General features: G+C 37.6%; 1 protein-coding gene and 1 pseudogene across 1 annotated transcript; both read right to left on the bottom strand.

Annotated features, from left to right (window-relative positions):
- Window positions 1-3,758: 3,758 nt before the first annotated feature.
- LOC144218246 (olfactory receptor 52J3-like) lies at window positions 3,759-4,533 on the bottom strand (annotated as a pseudogene).
- A 6,755-nt stretch (window positions 4,534-11,288) lies between these two features.
- Window positions 11,289-12,257, bottom strand: LOC144218252 (olfactory receptor 52J3-like). The gene has a single exon (XM_077748109.1). It carries the CDS (start codon window positions 12,255-12,257, stop codon window positions 11,289-11,291), a length of 969 nt encoding a protein of 322 aa, XP_077604235.1.
- Window positions 12,258-16,715: the final 4,458 nt, after the last annotated feature.

Raw genomic sequence — 16,715 nt, 5'->3', positions numbered from 1 at the left:
GAGAGGGAGTCACAGACTGAAACAGGCTCCAGGCTCTGAGCTGGCAGTCAGCACAGAGCCCGACGAGGGGCTCGAACCCACAAACCGCCGCGAGATCATGACCTAAGCGAAAGTCGGACGCTTAACCAACTAAGCCACCCAGGAGCCCCAATTCTCATCCATATTTTAATATAGCTCCTTCATCCTCTTTTCGGGTTTCTTCTTTTAAAAATTCTATAAAAACTATTCTTAATTTATGTTCCAATTATGTAAATATTATTCAACAACCTCTCATTGCTTTGCTTTTATACTATATCTTTAGTGAATTATTCAGTATTATTTGGACATTTTCTGTAGTTATTTTTTAGGAGTCCCACTTTTTCTTTGATTTATAGTCAACAATGATAAAGTGTGACTGTAATAATTACTACATGAGTCTCCATTTTCTAGTTGGTTGTTTCCTTTTACTCAATTATTATAATATATATGTTAAAATTTTAATCTTTTGTTTTTGAAGTTGAGAGATATAAATATTTCAATTATTCTTCATTATGTTTGGTTATTTCTATTTTTCTGGACTGGTTTGTTTTCTTACTGTGAATGTTTTAGTTGACTTTACATGTTGCATTTTATAGGTTTGAAGATCCCTGTTAAGTGGGATATTTCCCTATTTCCTTTTACTCTCTTTTTAAAACCTCTTTTTTTTTCCTTCTTCATGTTGTACTTGCTCACTTTATCCTCTCTTCTATAAATTTCACCCTCATTGTACCTATAAATCAATTCCTGTCCAGAAATTTTGTGATAATCTCTACCAAAAATCCTGTGATCTTCAGGCAAAAATTTGTCTTCTAATTGGAGTTTAAGAATATCTGAGAGTCAGTGACCAGAAAGTGCTTAGATCATTTGAGTTCAGAGGTTTACAGTGTGATCTGTAAACTGTGGCCATACACCTTCATGGAAGTATAAGCACCAAAAAATTATCCCCAGCAGTTTTTTTCAGCTTTCATTCTGATGTAATAAATCCTATCCTAGACTTGACTTTGAATAGTAGAGTTTGTTTTAGGTTTCTAACTTTGGTGGAATTTTTTTTTTTTTTTTTGAGAGACAGAGACAGACAGCGTGAGCAGGATAGGGTCAGAGAGAGAGAGGGAGATACAGAACCCGAAGACAGGTTCCAGGCTCTGAGCCAGCTGTCAGCACAGAGCCCGATGCAGAACCTGAACCCACAAACTGTGAGATCATGACCTGAGCCAAAGTTGGACACTTAACCAACTGAGCCACCCAGGCACCCCATAAAGGGAATTTTTTAATTGAAGTATAATAAACATACAATGTTATATTAGTTTCAGATATACAATATAATGATTCAACAATTCTATACATTACTCATTGCTCATCATGGTTAAGTGTACTCTTAATCTCCTTTACCCTATTTCATCCATTCACCCCTCCCACCTCCCCTTTGGCAACTACCACCTTGTTCTTTGTATTTAAGAGGCTCTGGTTTTGTCCCCTTTTCTTTGTTTATCCATCTGTTTCATTCTTAAAATTCCACATAGGAATGGCATTTGTCTTTCTCTGACTTATTTTATTAAGCAGTATATTCCATATATATTCCATTACCTTTTCTCCTTTCTTCCCTTCTGTCTGTCATCCTCCCCATGGGCTGGGGAAATATATAGCAGCCTCATCAAACTGTGCACCATAAGCAATTATGAGCCTGTCTTGATCTCTCTATTTTCATACATACCCAAATAGGGAATGGAGTTGTATCCTTCATGTGATGCTCCCCAAAGGAGAGCCTTCAAATGAAACCCTCTAGGGCCTCATCTCTGAAGGACAAGAGGATCCCAATGGCCCCTTTTTATGCCAAGTCCTACACTGGGTAGAAAAATCCACCAGGGACTTCTGCCCTTCTCTAGCGATAAAGATGCCAACTATCCAGAATCAGTGCAGTGCTGTGCACCTGAGCCTAGGTGAACCAACTATCCTCCTCGCCTGAAAGATAAGCCATCACCCATCATGAGGACATTTAACACTGTAAAAGCCAGTATTTGAATGTGATCAAGCCCAAGCAGAGTGGATTCTAAGTGCAAGCTCATCCACCTACTATGCGATTGAGCAAGCCACTTATTCTCATTAAGATCTAATATTCTTTTTATATGGAAAAGGGTAAATAAAGTGGTATCTACCTCATATGCTTCATGTAAAGTAACATATTGTGTGCCTGATAGTATGTCTTTTACACAATAAGTATTTAATAAATATAATAACAGCTAGAAAATTCTACTAACTTTGTGAATGCTGCCAGTTCATTTTATTTCAAAGAAATTCCCTCATGATTCTTCACAAAGTCAAAATAAACTCAAGCTCCCAAATGCAGTTTAAGGTCCCAGCGTGTGATTCTCTGCTGCCCTTCTCCATTTAGCAACTTTCTTACACTTCTCACCAGGGCCTTCCTGATCTCCAGTATCTCCCAAATATATCATATTTTCAGACTTCTGTAAACTGTATTTAACAATTCTTGTTATACAATATTTTTAAATATTTATGAGGGGGGGGAGGGCATAAAGAGGGAGACACAGAATCTGAAACAGGCTCCAGGCTCTGAGCTGTCAGCACAGAGCCTGATGTGGGGCTCAAACTCATAAACTGTGGGATCATGACCTGAGCTAAAGTTGGATGCTTAGCCAACTGAGCCACCCAGGTGCCCCATTATACAATATTTTTAACACAGAAAGCCATATAAGTAGACTGTGAACTCGAAGTTCAACACAAATAATAAGACATTAATTAGAATGGAGGCATGCTATGTACTCCTCTCTCATTTCCTCAACAGATGTGACTATTACTGTCTCAACTTTAGTGTTTATTGTCATCACACTTTTTTTTTTTCACTTTCTTACACATGCAAAAGTTCAGAAACAAGTGGAAACCACTGCTCGGCACTGATCAAGTCCCAGTTTATGTTTCCTAAATGCCAAATTCCGGTAAAATATTGTTCAACTGGCAAAACATTGACTTATCTTCTTAATTATCTGATGCAAGGATTAACAGTCATAATTTTTAAAGAAAGAGTGACCATACATGCCAAACTGTCTTTTTAAATTCTTTTTTTCTTTTACTTGCTCCTGTAATTCCTTAACAGTCATGAGAGCTCTCTGATCCCTTCAAATGCAACTTTAACATTTAATATGTAGCAGAGTTGTTCCAGTTATTCCAAAACAGTGTTAATTAACCAGATTATGTGTTCATCATCATCAGAACCACAAATTTTCAAATCTTGTGATTTTTTTTGCTTTTTATTTTTATACTTTTATAAATGTGTATTAATTAGAGCATCTGGGGGCTGAGTTGGTTAAACATTTGACTCTTGCTCTTGGCTCAAGTTATGATCTTGTGGTTTGTTAGTTCCAGCCCTGCATCAGGCTCTGTGTTGGCAGTGTTGGCAGAGCCAGCCTGCTCTGGATTCTGTCTCTCCCTCTCTTTGCCCCTCCCCCACTTAAAAATAAATAAATAGACTTTAAAAATAAAATATTTATTTATTTTAAGAGAGAGAGAGAGCACAAGTTGGGGAGAGGCAAAGAGAGAGGGAGATAAAGGATCCCAGAAGATGTGGGGCTTGATCTCACAAATAACGAGATCATGACCTGAGTCAAACCAAGAGTTGGACACTTAACCAACTGAGCCACTGAGGTGCCCCTTATTTTTATTTTTTAAGTAAACTTTATAAAACTTTTTAGATCAAAGAAAAATGGAAAGGTAGTATAGAGTTCCCATTACCCTTCACTGTTTTCCCTGTTATTACCAATGTACATGAGTACAGTACATTTTTTAAAAATGAAGAAAGAGGGTGTATAGAAAACCAACATGACTATAGCATGGGAGCCAAAAGTGCTCAGTGCCTTGTGATGGGTATTTTGCAACTTGAGGTGTATATAGCACAGAGGATGTCATCATAAGAGATTCCAACCCATACCAGGATGAAGATGAGGAGGAAAGCAGCTAAGAGACCATGGATGGTATTGATTTGAATGTTGGCACAATCCAATTTGGCCATGCTCATGTGTTCACAGTATTATGGGCAGTAATGTGGTCATCACAAAAGGGCAGACAGTAAATTAGGTAGACAGTGTGCATAAGACTGCACTCAGTGCAATACCCGTTCCAGACTGTCAGGATGGTTGTACAATGGAGTGATGCACAGATGGCCACCTGGTGGTCAAAGGCCATTACCAGCAGTACTGCAGATACCATTCCTGTGTATGAGAAACATCTGGCCCACACAGGATCCAAAGCCAATCTCATGAGCATTAAACCAGAACGTATTCAACATATGTGGTACCAGGAACGTAGAGAGGGCCAGATAAACACAGGACTCAAGATGATTCCCTCTATCTATGTCACTACTTGAGTTGTTACACTGCAAATAAGAGCCAAATGTAAATGCAACAGAAGGGCAAGGAAATCCAGGCACGGAAAGTCTCCAGCCCTGGGATGCCTAAAAGAACAAAGTGTGGACAATGGAGCATGGGTTATATTTTGGTGGGGCATTCTGGAATTGGCTGAAATAGGAGGAGATGTGATTAATTCCTAGAAAGAAAATAAAGCATAATGCCTTAAATAATTAGTTCATATTTTAGTAGAGTGCAAGAGAAGACAGTGATAGTGTTTCTTGTCTATTGAAGAAAGGAAAATTCCTGGCACTGAACACTGTTTGAATGTAGAGAACCAAAGTTTTATGACAAGTAATATAATAGGATAGCCTGTGCCAAGAAATGATATAATATCTTCTGTAGTTCTGAAGTAAAATAATCTATATTCTGATACTTTTTTATGAGGAAACATTGGTATCTGGATTAATAGATAATGTAAGGACTTCCCAAAGTGAGCATGTTAAGGACAAACCTAACAAGTCATTAAGGCAGAGAAAGACAGATGTGGGCCCCTAAGTATAGTGACGCTAACATAAAGAAATATTATATGCCAAGTAACTTAAGTATGTTTCATTTGATACTGATGTTCACATAAATTCCAATTAAAAATCACCTCTAAAATCAATAGGTATCCTCATGAAATTATTCAACAAACATTCAGAGATAAACACCATCAAACAAATCTTAAACTGAAATAAGTACAGGAAGGTTTAACTAGTAAAAAACCAATTTCAGAGCCAAAATATTTCTTATTACAGCAATGTGCATCTCTTTGTTCCTGGGATGATGAAAGAACATAAAGTAAGAAGGAAGACTTCAGGTTTTTCCTTGTTTCCTATATCTAAGGAGAATATCTAAAAACTCTTAGTGGTCAGAAGAAGTAAAAGAAAGATTTGAGAAAGTACTAATCATGGACATAGCTCCCCCAAGTCAGGGTGAGGTCATATATTCTTTGTCTTTACCCCGAACACTATCCATAAGACTTGTCCTATTTTCTGATGAGGAAAGTTTTTTAACACAGAAAATCAGGCATAGTAAGAAAAGACAAGAAACCTGGAGAGTGCAGAAAATAAGGACAGGAACATGGAGGTGAATAGAAAGTAGAGAATGAATGAAGCCAAGAGCTGATATTTTTTAAAGCAAAAATTAATGAGCTTCTGTCAGAATTGATAAAGAAGAAAAAAAGGAGAAGGAAAGGGAGAAGGAGAGAAGATGATTTCTCAAAGTCAGGAATGAAGCATGGTATATCACTCTAGATACTGCAGACATTTACAGTTCTATAAAAACAAAAACGACCATGTAGATCAAATGGACCGATTCCTCAAATTCCACAAATTGTCACATCTTATTAATATGAAATAGATGTTTAAATTGCCCTAGAACTATTAAGTCTCATTTTTAAGTCTCTGTGCCTCCTCTTAATTAGCCAGAGGGAAATCCTGGGCAAAATGGACAGCATCATGTATAGTCTGCAGACCAGATTGTATATTGTAGAGACAATAATGGTATCATTATACCATCAGCAATAGGATCCTTTCCACTAAGCCTCGTTCTGAGGGCTTACTACGGTCACTATGATTCCAGTTGCCTTGATAGGAGTTCTTCAGAGAACAAAGCTTGAGTCAGTAAAATTCCATGGAGTAAAATCCGAGGAAGGAGGACTGGGGGCCACGGGAAAGATGAAGGGAAGGGGAAAAGTCACTTTGAGGGTTTGTTCTCTAGTGTGTGGTTGTTCAAGGCAACTGATCTTGTAGTGACCTTCATAAGCCCCTACATTGAAAAGTGACATTTTACTTCTCCAGATATTAATGTTGGTTCAGGACCCATATCTTATAATCCCCCAAGATTCTTGCTATTTCTCTTCCCAGTGCATAGTCTTGATAATAAATGATCACATGTCCCTTTCTGGAAGACCAGGGTACATTCAGCTGCTCAGCAGGGTCCTTCTTCAAGGGGGGACAGTCCCCACTTCAGTGGGCTCCAGGCTTCGAAGCTGTCTTAAGACTGAAATCAGGACATCATTCCTGACCTGCAGAAAGTAGTCCAAACAGAAACTTTCCTGGGTTCCTAGGTTCCCCTCAGGAATACATTTCTCACAGCCACGATGAGGAGTGTTTTCTAGGCTCTGCAGGGTAGGCTTAGGGACTGGCTGAGCAGGTATTCATGATAAATACACTCTAACATTCTGTGTCCCCGAAAGTCTTTGGGAACTTTCCTTTATGGTATTTTTCAGAGAAATTCTGGCATTTCAGTTCATTTTACTGAGGACCCTCTTTGAGAGCAGGTTTTAGTTGAACATCTCACTGTTGGAACCACTCCCAAATACACCGAGTCCAGAATCTCTATTTAATATCCTCATGCTACAGTTCAACCTCACACTATGTCACATTTCTTTCACTCACATTCAGTACTCAGAGTTTAGTATCACACATGTTCCCCAGGTGTCTATCTGTATAAAGTGGCAAAATCTTGCAATTCTTTTGGTGAGTATATTTTACCCACTTGAGCCTGCTGGCATTCAAAGCCAGTTATAGGCATAGAATTGTACTTTCCCACACAGTAGACACTAGCCATATATGATTATCGAACATCGGACATGTGGCAAATTCAACTGAGGGTCCGAATTTTAATCTTTATTTTAATATGAATATAAAATATTTTTCAATTCAACATAATGTTTTGTCTTGCATTTTATTTTAGCCGTTGAAGATTTAGTGTACCAGAAAGATGTGCTTTAAGTGTTAAATACTGGATTAAGAAGGCTTACTTTGATCATTAAGTGGTATCAAATATTTAATTGGTAGGTATATTAATTTTATGTTTAAATAATTTTTGGATAACATTAAGTTAGATTAAATATTCTATTGAATTAATTTTACTTTTTTTTTAGCTTTCATAACATGGTTAATAGAAAAACTACATAGGTGACCCACATTTTATTCTTATTAGACACCATGGTTCTCTGAAACCATAAGAAGTGGTGGGAATTTTTCATGGCCTAGAGCAGCAATCCATTTCAAGTTAGCTACCTCAGGGGGAGACTATTTACCTGAGACAAGAGAACAAGAGCTGCTTCTAATGGTAAAAGGGGGGTTGCCAGAACTCAGGATTTACTTCATTGAAGTCTACTCACTTAATACTATTCCAATTTTTATATTTTTTAAAATTTTTATTTATTTTTGAGACAGAGACAGAGCATGAGTGGGGAAGGGGCAGAGAGAGAGGGAGACACAGAATCAGAAGCAGGCTCCAGGTTCTGAGCTGTCAGCACAGAGCCTGATGCAGGACTCAAACCCGCAAGCTGTGAAATCATGACCTGAGATGAAGTCAGATGCTTAACCAACTGAGTCACCCAGGTGCCCCACGTCATTCCAATTGTTTTTTTTATTATTTTTTATTTCTAGGAGAGAGAGAGACAGCATGAGCAGGGGAGGGTCAGAGAGAGAGGGAGATACAGACTCAGAAACAGGCTCCAGGCTCTGAGCTGGCAGTCAGCACAGAGCCCGACGCGGGGCTCGAACCCACGAACCGCGAGATCATGACCTAAGTGAAAGTCAGATGCTTAACCGACTAAGCCACCCAGGCGCCCCTCCAATTTTTAAAGTCCTATTTCTTTCCAATAAATGGTCTAGTAGAGGACGATTTTGTTTTTAGCAAGTCAAAAATGCTTTCTTTCCTTACCTGGACCTTGGGCTTCATATTTAAAGCCCTGAGCTCATTGTTGACTTTATCCAGCTTCTCCATCTTATTTATCACCAATAAATAAATAAATAAATAAATAAAATAAAATAAAATAAAATCTATACTGTCCTCATTCTTATTAAAATCTTTGGCAGAAATACTTGGACACTCAAAAAGGTTTGCCTTCCTTAAGCTCTTGGTTACAGAGGGTAATAATATACATAACAGTTTTGTCACTGCATTCTACATATGACCAATGTCTCTTTTGCCAGTGGCAGCTGGGGCCTTACTGTCGCTAAGGCTCATTAGATAATGAACTAATTCCAAATTCCATTCTTAAGAATTTGTTACCCAGNAACCCACGAACCGCGAGATCATGACCTAAGTGAAAGTCAGATGCTTAACCGACTAAGCCACCCAGGCGCCCCTCCAATTTTTAAAGTCCTATTTCTTTCCAATAAATGGTCTAGTAGAGGACGATTTTGTTTTTAGCAAGTCAAAAATGCTTTCTTTCCTTACCTGGACCTTGGGCTTCATATTTAAAGCCCTGAGCTCATTGTTGACTTTATCCAGCTTCTCCATCTTATTTATCACCAATAAATAAATAAATAAATAAATAAATAAATAAATAAAATAAAATAAAATCNTATTAAAAAAAAAAAAAAAAAGAATTTGTTACCCAGGAGCCACTTTTGGTATCTGTATTTACGTCAACTAAGGTTCAGAACTACTAACAGTATTAAAGAATAAAGAATTTATTATAGGAGTTAGATCAATTGTGGGAGGCAGTAGGGGGAAAATAGATCCCGAAACAAATTTGCTAGCCAGATTAGGCCTGCATGAATAAGATGGTGTTTGCAGAAAACTAGGTACTTTCAGCTTCTGGGATGGAATCATAAAGGAGTGTGTCAAAATTCAAGGCAGGTGGTTTGTTTTTCCTGGCGACTGCCTCTGTGTTTGCAAGTAAATACCCGTGGTAGATTTGTGATGACTGTTGGTCAGCAGGTCAGTAGCCATGGAGAGCTGTGCATGAAGCTGAGGGACATAGGGAGAAATTAGAATCCTCTAGGATCGCTGTGTTTCTGTCATTGCCTGAATACAATATTGAGCTACAGAAAATAATGGTGTCGTTTCACATTTGCTACCACGCTTATGCATTTCTTATGTGACCACCTCTCAACCGGAAATTACAGGGAAGAGAATTGTGGGAAACAGAGTGCTAACAAGTTAGTCACAGAGCAGTCACCGAGGCACATTTTATCGACTGTGCTTGTCCAAATGAGCATAATTAAGTCTCAGTTAATAGTTCGGGGAATTAGGGGCGCCTGGGTGGCTCAGCCGGTTAAGCGTCAGACTTCGGCTTAAGTCATGATCTCACGGTTTGTGGGTTCGAGCCCCACAACCAGCTCTATGCTGACAGCCGGCTCAGAGCCTGGAGACTGTTTCAGATTCTGTGTCTCCCTCTCTCTCTGACCCTCCCCTGCTCACGCTGTCTCTCTCTCTTTCTCAGAAAGGGATAAAAAGAAAAACATTTTAAAAAATAGTTCAAGGAATTAAAAACGCATTGTTTAGTTGATTCATAGTAAATGAATCAAGGAATAAGTGCACTCAAAATTCCATCAAGGTATTTTTAACTATAGCAAAATGGCAGCATTTCATTTTATTGTTTTATCAATTAGCTTAAAAAATAAAGGGAGAGTGAGAAAAGTACAAGAGGATAATCAGTTTTAAAAGTTATTAAAATGTAATTTTCTAGTGATGATCGACACTGGTTCAAGAACAAACAGACAAACCAACTATGTAAATGAAAATCAGACTCGTACAAATTGAAATTTAATATGAAGAAAGAAAAAATGCAAATCAGTTCTGAAGTGTTGAGTTGTTAAGTCAATTATGTTATGAAATAGGTTGGATATAGAAACCAAAGTGTTTAATATTCTTACATCTTATAGCAAAATAAATTGCAAGTAGATTAGATATAAAGTAAGACTTAACACACACACACACACATATAAACACACACACACCCATAACAATATAGATGTTGCGATGTCCATATATAATAAATCTGTTAAGAAGCCCTAAGTTTCAAAGTGATAAGATGCTGCATTATAGATAATATTATCAGTACTGATTTCATTTAAAAATTTAACCTGCCATATGAAAATAAGGTATTAAATATAAAGGATTTATAGAAAAGTGTTAATATATCAAGTGTAATAAAAAATTCATGCTATGAGATTTTTAAGAAGCTGGGCAGAAAACTTGGGGAGGGCACAAGGAAACTACAGCAAATAACCACAATAAAAATAAGTAAGAACATGACCTGTTCCATCAGTGTAGAACCACTAGAAAAATCTTTAAATATCCACAAAAACAATTCATAAAGATATCACAAAATCAATTCTGAATTAGAAGTAATCAAAATATTATTCAAATGATGAAAATATAAATAAAATGCAAATGAAAGATTCTAGTGTTTCAAAAGGATTACTGTATCCATATGTATCAACACAGATCTCTAAATTTGATATAAGTGAAACAATTGGCTATGAAATGATACAGTGCATTATCATCTACATGAATTAAAAAATTATAATCCCAACTCCCACAGAGAAAATTGAATTTAAAATGATCAGTTTAGACTCTAAGAAAGACAAGAAAGTATGTGATGATCATTCCTGTCTCTGAGGACAAGAAAAAAAAAGGAAGTGGTTTGGGGTAGGAGTCATAGTTCATTTCAACCTAAATGTCTCATGTGTTTGATTAAGAATAACATTAAAGATAAATAAGTCTCAGTAATAATAGTTTTTAATTCCATGTTGTGGGAAGAAAGGTATTAGCTATATGTTTCCTTGTCTTACTTTTGTTGACCTGAGGGAAAAATAGGGAACTTTAAAAAGGGGGAGAAAAAAGCACTGTTAGCAAATGTAATGATGGGAAGGGTCATTGCTTGGACTGTTCATTCTCACACAAAGTGAAATAATGCAAACAGTTCTTGCTTCCACAATATGAATTAGTCCTTGAGAAACATCTTGAAAATTATTCAAATCATAGAATCAATAACGGGCCCAGATCAAATCCCCTGGAATATCATTTGGTGGCACTAAATTTAGATGGAGAAAAATCTCTGGAAAGAACTCACATTTTCCTTGCTAGATCAAAGTGCTTGGTAAACAAAGGCAAGAGTATCTACTTTTTAGCAAAGACACAGAGCACTCGTTCTCGTATCTGTTTTGTCCTTACACCATAAATGATGGGGTTGAGTGATGGTGGGATAACCAAATAGAGGTTAGCAACAAGAATGTGAATGTAGCGTGGTATGTTGTGTCCAAATCGGTGAGTGAGGAAAGAGAACACTGAGGGGATATAAAAAACACAGATGACCCCAACGTGAGACCCACACGTGCTCAGGGCTTTTAACCGAGCATCTTGTGATGGGAGGCGGAAGACAGCTCGGAGAATGTAAATGTAGGAGATGCCAATAAGGACCAGGTTCAAAAGAAAAAGAGACACCACAAAGAGCCCATAGATGGCATTGATACGGATGTTTCCACAGGACAGTTTTGCAATGCCCATGTGCTCACAGTAGGTATGAGCTATTACACGAGCCTGGCAAAAGGGTAGGCGGTAGATGAGATAGACTATGGGAAGCGTAAACAGAACTGGACGAATCACAGTGCACATGCTGATACCCACCAGCACGTTGGATGTCAAGATGGTTCTATAGTGGAGCGGAGCACAGATTGCCACATAACGGTCAAAGGCCATGGCTACCAGGACTTCAGCCTCCATGCCAGTGAAGGCATGGATCAAAAACATCTGGGCCACACAAGCCCCAAAGTTAATCTCATGAGCATCAAACCAGAAGATCCCCAGCATGCGGGGCACAGAGGTTGTGGAAAGGGCCAAATCAATAGTTGAAAGGAGGGCCAGAAAGTAGAACATGGGCTCTCTCTGCAGGGTCTGCTCCATCTTGATGACTAGCAAAATAGTGGCATTGCCCAGCAAAGCCACCAGGTAAACAGAGCAGAAAGGCAGGGAGATCCAGGCATGGGCCCCTTCTAGCCCTGGGATTCCAACAAGAAAGAATGTGGCTGGGTGAAAAATGCTCCTGTTGGAATAAAACATCCTCCCAAGTGACAGAGAAGGAGTTGTCATTCCTGGAAGGAGGGAAAAAGAAGCTTCAATAAGATGTGTTTATGAAAATGATTAGCTTAGTGTTTCAATATGTAGTGAAAATGAAAAAGGTCGCTATTTGGAATGGCTTCGTAATATATATTTTTGACTATAAGCTAAACCATACATATTTGAATGGGCCATTCTCAAATAATTTATTCCTCATTTTTGTTTAACACACAAGGCTCACCGGCAAGCCTATGGCAGAGTTATAAGACACAGAACTTGATATTAAGTATGGAATAATTTTGTATGCCCCATACCTTTTGTAAAGCTCCTGTCTGAAGTGGGGCATGTGAAACATCAAGGATGCACACATGGAAATGCAGATAGAATCCAAAAGGAGATAGGCCAGCTAGAAAGTAGAGTGACATGCACAGAGGTACAAGACACTTCCGTAATTAAGAAATGTATAAATTATCTAATGATTCATTTATGGGCATAGAGAAAATGCCAAGATCCAGCCAAATATCCTGTCAAAAAGAGAGAAACACAATATCAGAAGTTCACGTTATCACAATCAAAAGCACAGACACTCTGGGATGCCTGCCCAGGAGCATACATAGTCTGGGTTGTACACGTACCTCAATACTTGAAACATCCCAGAAAGAAAGATAATGATAACTTTATGTGTAGTTCTGCTCATGTCTCTATTTTCCCAAGACCATCCCATGTCATAGCCCACTGCATTTTAGAATGTTGAGGAAATGGTGGTTTCGAGTGGTATTTGAAAGCTTCTTCTTTTACTCTCCATACCATATCAGTTCCTCTGGGAAAAACTGCCGATTTCACCGCTGCTACAGAACTAGCATGTACTGAGTTCACTCCTTCTGTCTGACTAACTGGGAACATGGGTAAAAGACTGCCCAGAAGGCTTCAGGTGGCATGCACCTGAAGAAGGCATTTCTGAGCAGCACAGGACTATCTGGAACAACAGTCTGATTGTGAGAGATCTGCCTTCCGTGACTGTGTAAAGAACATAGGAAAGGGTGCTTTTGCAATGTCTTCAAAATAATGAAGAAGCACCTAATTACTCATAAGCTCAAATAATGAAATAAGGGAATGTTCTCTGGGTCTCCACCTTGAGGCAGAGTGGTTCAAGATCAGGATGAAGTAGCAGAGACTCCATTTTTGTCCTTTATATAACTCCATATTTCTTGGGGAAACATAACCAGGTAAAAAATAAACACTAAATTCATTCTAAGATTAGGGGTGTGTGTGTGTGTATGTGTGAGTGTGTGTCTGTGTTTGAGTGTGTGTCTATGTGTATGTGTCTGTGTGTGTGCGTGAGAGAGAAAGAGAAAGAGGGAGGGAGGGACAGAGACAGGAGTTGTGTTTTTTAACACAATTTGTGTTTTTTTATTCCGTGTTTTGTGTTTTGTGTTTGTTACTTGTATTTTTTAAGAACGGAAACTCCAGGTAACAGCCATCATCCAGTAACAGGATGCTGGCCTGGAACAAGCCTTTTAAAACCCTGATGCCTACCTGGGGTTTATCTCTGAATATAAACTCTCAGTAATATGCCACTGCTCACCTCAGGTATTCATCATGCTTCAGAAGTCTATTTCATTCATTCCCTATAACCCATGGCAAAAACAGAAATTATACTTTATCAACCCACTGTATATTCATTTTGTAGATGGATTTTAAAGCTTTGGATCTCCCAGATATTTTTAAGGAAACTTAACCTCCATTTAAAAGTTGCGAGATTAAACTGGAAACATTAGCAAAAGAAAACAAAAAAATACAATAAAAAATAAAATTTTCAGAAAGAAAAAAATAAAATTTTCACCAAAAAAATGTTGCAACGTTTTTCCCTGTTAGATTCAGAAAATGGACCACATGATGCATTTCATATCATATTAAACCAGCAGTTGTCAGCCACAATTGACCATATCTCTTTTGGCTGACTGCAGTACATACCCAAGAAAATTCATCTTTGATGCTTCTTTCCTCCACAGAAATAGAGACACAAGGAAAATGTCAAGCAGCACAGCTCTATTTGCTGGGTTTTTTAAAAAAATACAATCGAAAGAGAGTCATTTTATACCAGGGCTTTAGCTGCTTATAATTTTAGAAAAATAAGTTAACTCCATTTTCTACTATAAATTGTACCCAGGGATCAAATCCTCTGAGATTACTGGCAAAACTCCTAGATTATGATTTAGAGCAACAGAAACCTAAGGAAAAAGATGGCATAGATAGAAATTTATAGAAAGATATTACAAATGTGGGGCAAAAAACCACAAATATGATCATTTACTTATAACATAAAGATAGATACATTCCATCTCCCTCTATTTTGCAGCCTAATTCTATGGATTGTTGTTTCCTAGATAAAATAGTACTTAATCCAGATTCTAAGCTCAAATAGAACAACCTGGCAGGAGACTCATTTTCTTTGTAAAAAAAAATTTTTTTTAATATTTAGGTATTTTTGAGAGAGAGAGAATGAGCAGGGGAGGGGCAAAGAGACAAGGAGACACAGAATCCAAAGCAGGCTCCAGACTCCGAACTGTCAGCTCAGAGCCTGACATGGGGCTTGAACTCATAAACTGTGAGATCATGACCTGAGCTGAAGTCAGACACTTAACCGAATGAGCCACCCAGGTGGCCCAGGAGACCCATTTTCAACCTGAGCTCTCACTATCCCCATGCACTAAACTGACCGTGTGTTCTAGGTTCATGAATTCTTAGCTATGGGGATTGATATCTGTGAATTTTTGGTCCCACTGTCCTTTGTTCATGACTGATCTTCTCAATCTTCCTCCCCCGACAATTTTTCATATCTATCTCACAGAGGCCATAGGGATAAGTGGTAAAAATATCCAATCCTGGAGCTGGTCTGACTCAGTTCAGATACTGGATTTCCCAGGGGATTTCCTTCCTATATAATATGGAAGAGTTTGTACAGTGTTGTGAGATATTAATTTATCTTTATACATATAGTGGAGTGAGATGTCTGTACCTAGGATTTTCATTATAGGAAATATTTGATTACTAATTTAATTACCAATGTCCATTCAAATTTTATTTTTCCTCTTCGTTATCTATAAAGACATTTTGAGATAAACCAAAACCTGACAGACTTCATTGCCAGCCAACCTGCATAATAAGAAACGTTAAAGGATTACTGGCAACTGATGGGAAATGGCAGAAGTTTTTAAATGGCTGTAAATGAAGAAATGAAGATCATTGTAAATATTGAATAATTATATTATCTATTTCAAATATAAAGTCAGCTTTGAACACATAATGTTTTATTATACAGCTTTGAATGATAGCAAAAACAAATTAAGTACCTAAGTGGACAAAAGAGTATATTCACTCAAAGATATTATCCCTCCAGGAAAATAAAAGTGCATTAGGAATCTACACATAATGTACACACTTTTGTTTATAAATGTACATGAAATATATAAAATAATATATAATACAATTTCAATTAATAAGTCAAAAATACAGAACAACGTATTTTGTTTTTTTTTCCAGTTCAATGTACCTTTTTTATTGTTGTAAATATATATAATATCAAATTTACCATTGTAACCATTTTTAAATTAATAAACGCTATTTTTTAACAGTTTTCAGTTTACAGCAAAACTGAATGGGAAATACAGAAAATCTCCATATACCTTTTGCCATCACAAACGACTTTCTCCACCATCAACTTCCCTCTCCAGAGTGGCACTTTTGTTACCATCAATGAACTGCATTGCCACACTGTTATCACCCAAAGTCCACCATTTACATCAGAGTTCACTCTTGGTGTTGTACATTCAATGGGTTTTGACGAATATATACTGACATGTTTTCACCATGATATTATACAGAATAGCTTTTCTGCCCTAAGTGCCCTCTATACCCTGCCTCTTCATCTCTCCCTTCTCTCTAAACCGGGACAAACGTTACTCTTTTTATTGTCTTCATAGTTTTGCCTTTTCCAGAATGTCACATAGTTGAAAGGATACAGTCTTTTCAGGTTGGCTTTTATTTAAGATCCCTCCATATCTTTTCAGAACTTGGTAGCTCATGCCTTTTTAGCATTGAATAATATTCCATTATCTGAATGTGCCACAATTTAAACACTCACCATTGAAGGACATCTTTGTTGCCTCCAAGTTTTGGCAATTAGGCATAAAGATGCTATAAGCCTCTATGTGCACGTATTTATATGGACATACATTTCAGCTCATCAGGATATAAAGCAGATATAGTATGACTGCTAGGTCATATGGTTAAGAATAAGTTTAATTTTTTTTTTCAGCAATCGTTTCCTTTTATTTTTTTATTTTTTACAAATAGTTTATTGTCAAATTCCTTTCCACATAACACCCAGTGCTCATCCCCACAAGTGTCCTCCTCCATGCCGATCCCCCCTCCCCCCAACATCCATCAACCTCAGTTTTTGTCAGCATTCAAGAGTCTCTCATGGTTTGC

The sequence above is a fragment of the Crocuta crocuta genome, unplaced genomic scaffold (genome assembly GCF_008692635.1).
Source record: "Crocuta crocuta isolate KB4526 unplaced genomic scaffold, BGI_CrCroc_1.0 scaffold662, whole genome shotgun sequence".
NCBI lineage: Eukaryota > Metazoa > Chordata > Mammalia > Carnivora > Hyaenidae > Crocuta > Crocuta crocuta.
The sequence above is the reverse complement of the archived record's forward strand: the minus strand, read 5'-3'. Positions and strand labels throughout refer to the sequence as shown.

Excerpts from the sequence above, each read along its gene's own strand:
- LOC144218252 (XM_077748109.1), bottom strand. The coding sequence starts at position 12,257 with ATGACAACTCCTTCTCTGTCACTTGGGAGGATGTTTTATTCCAACAGG.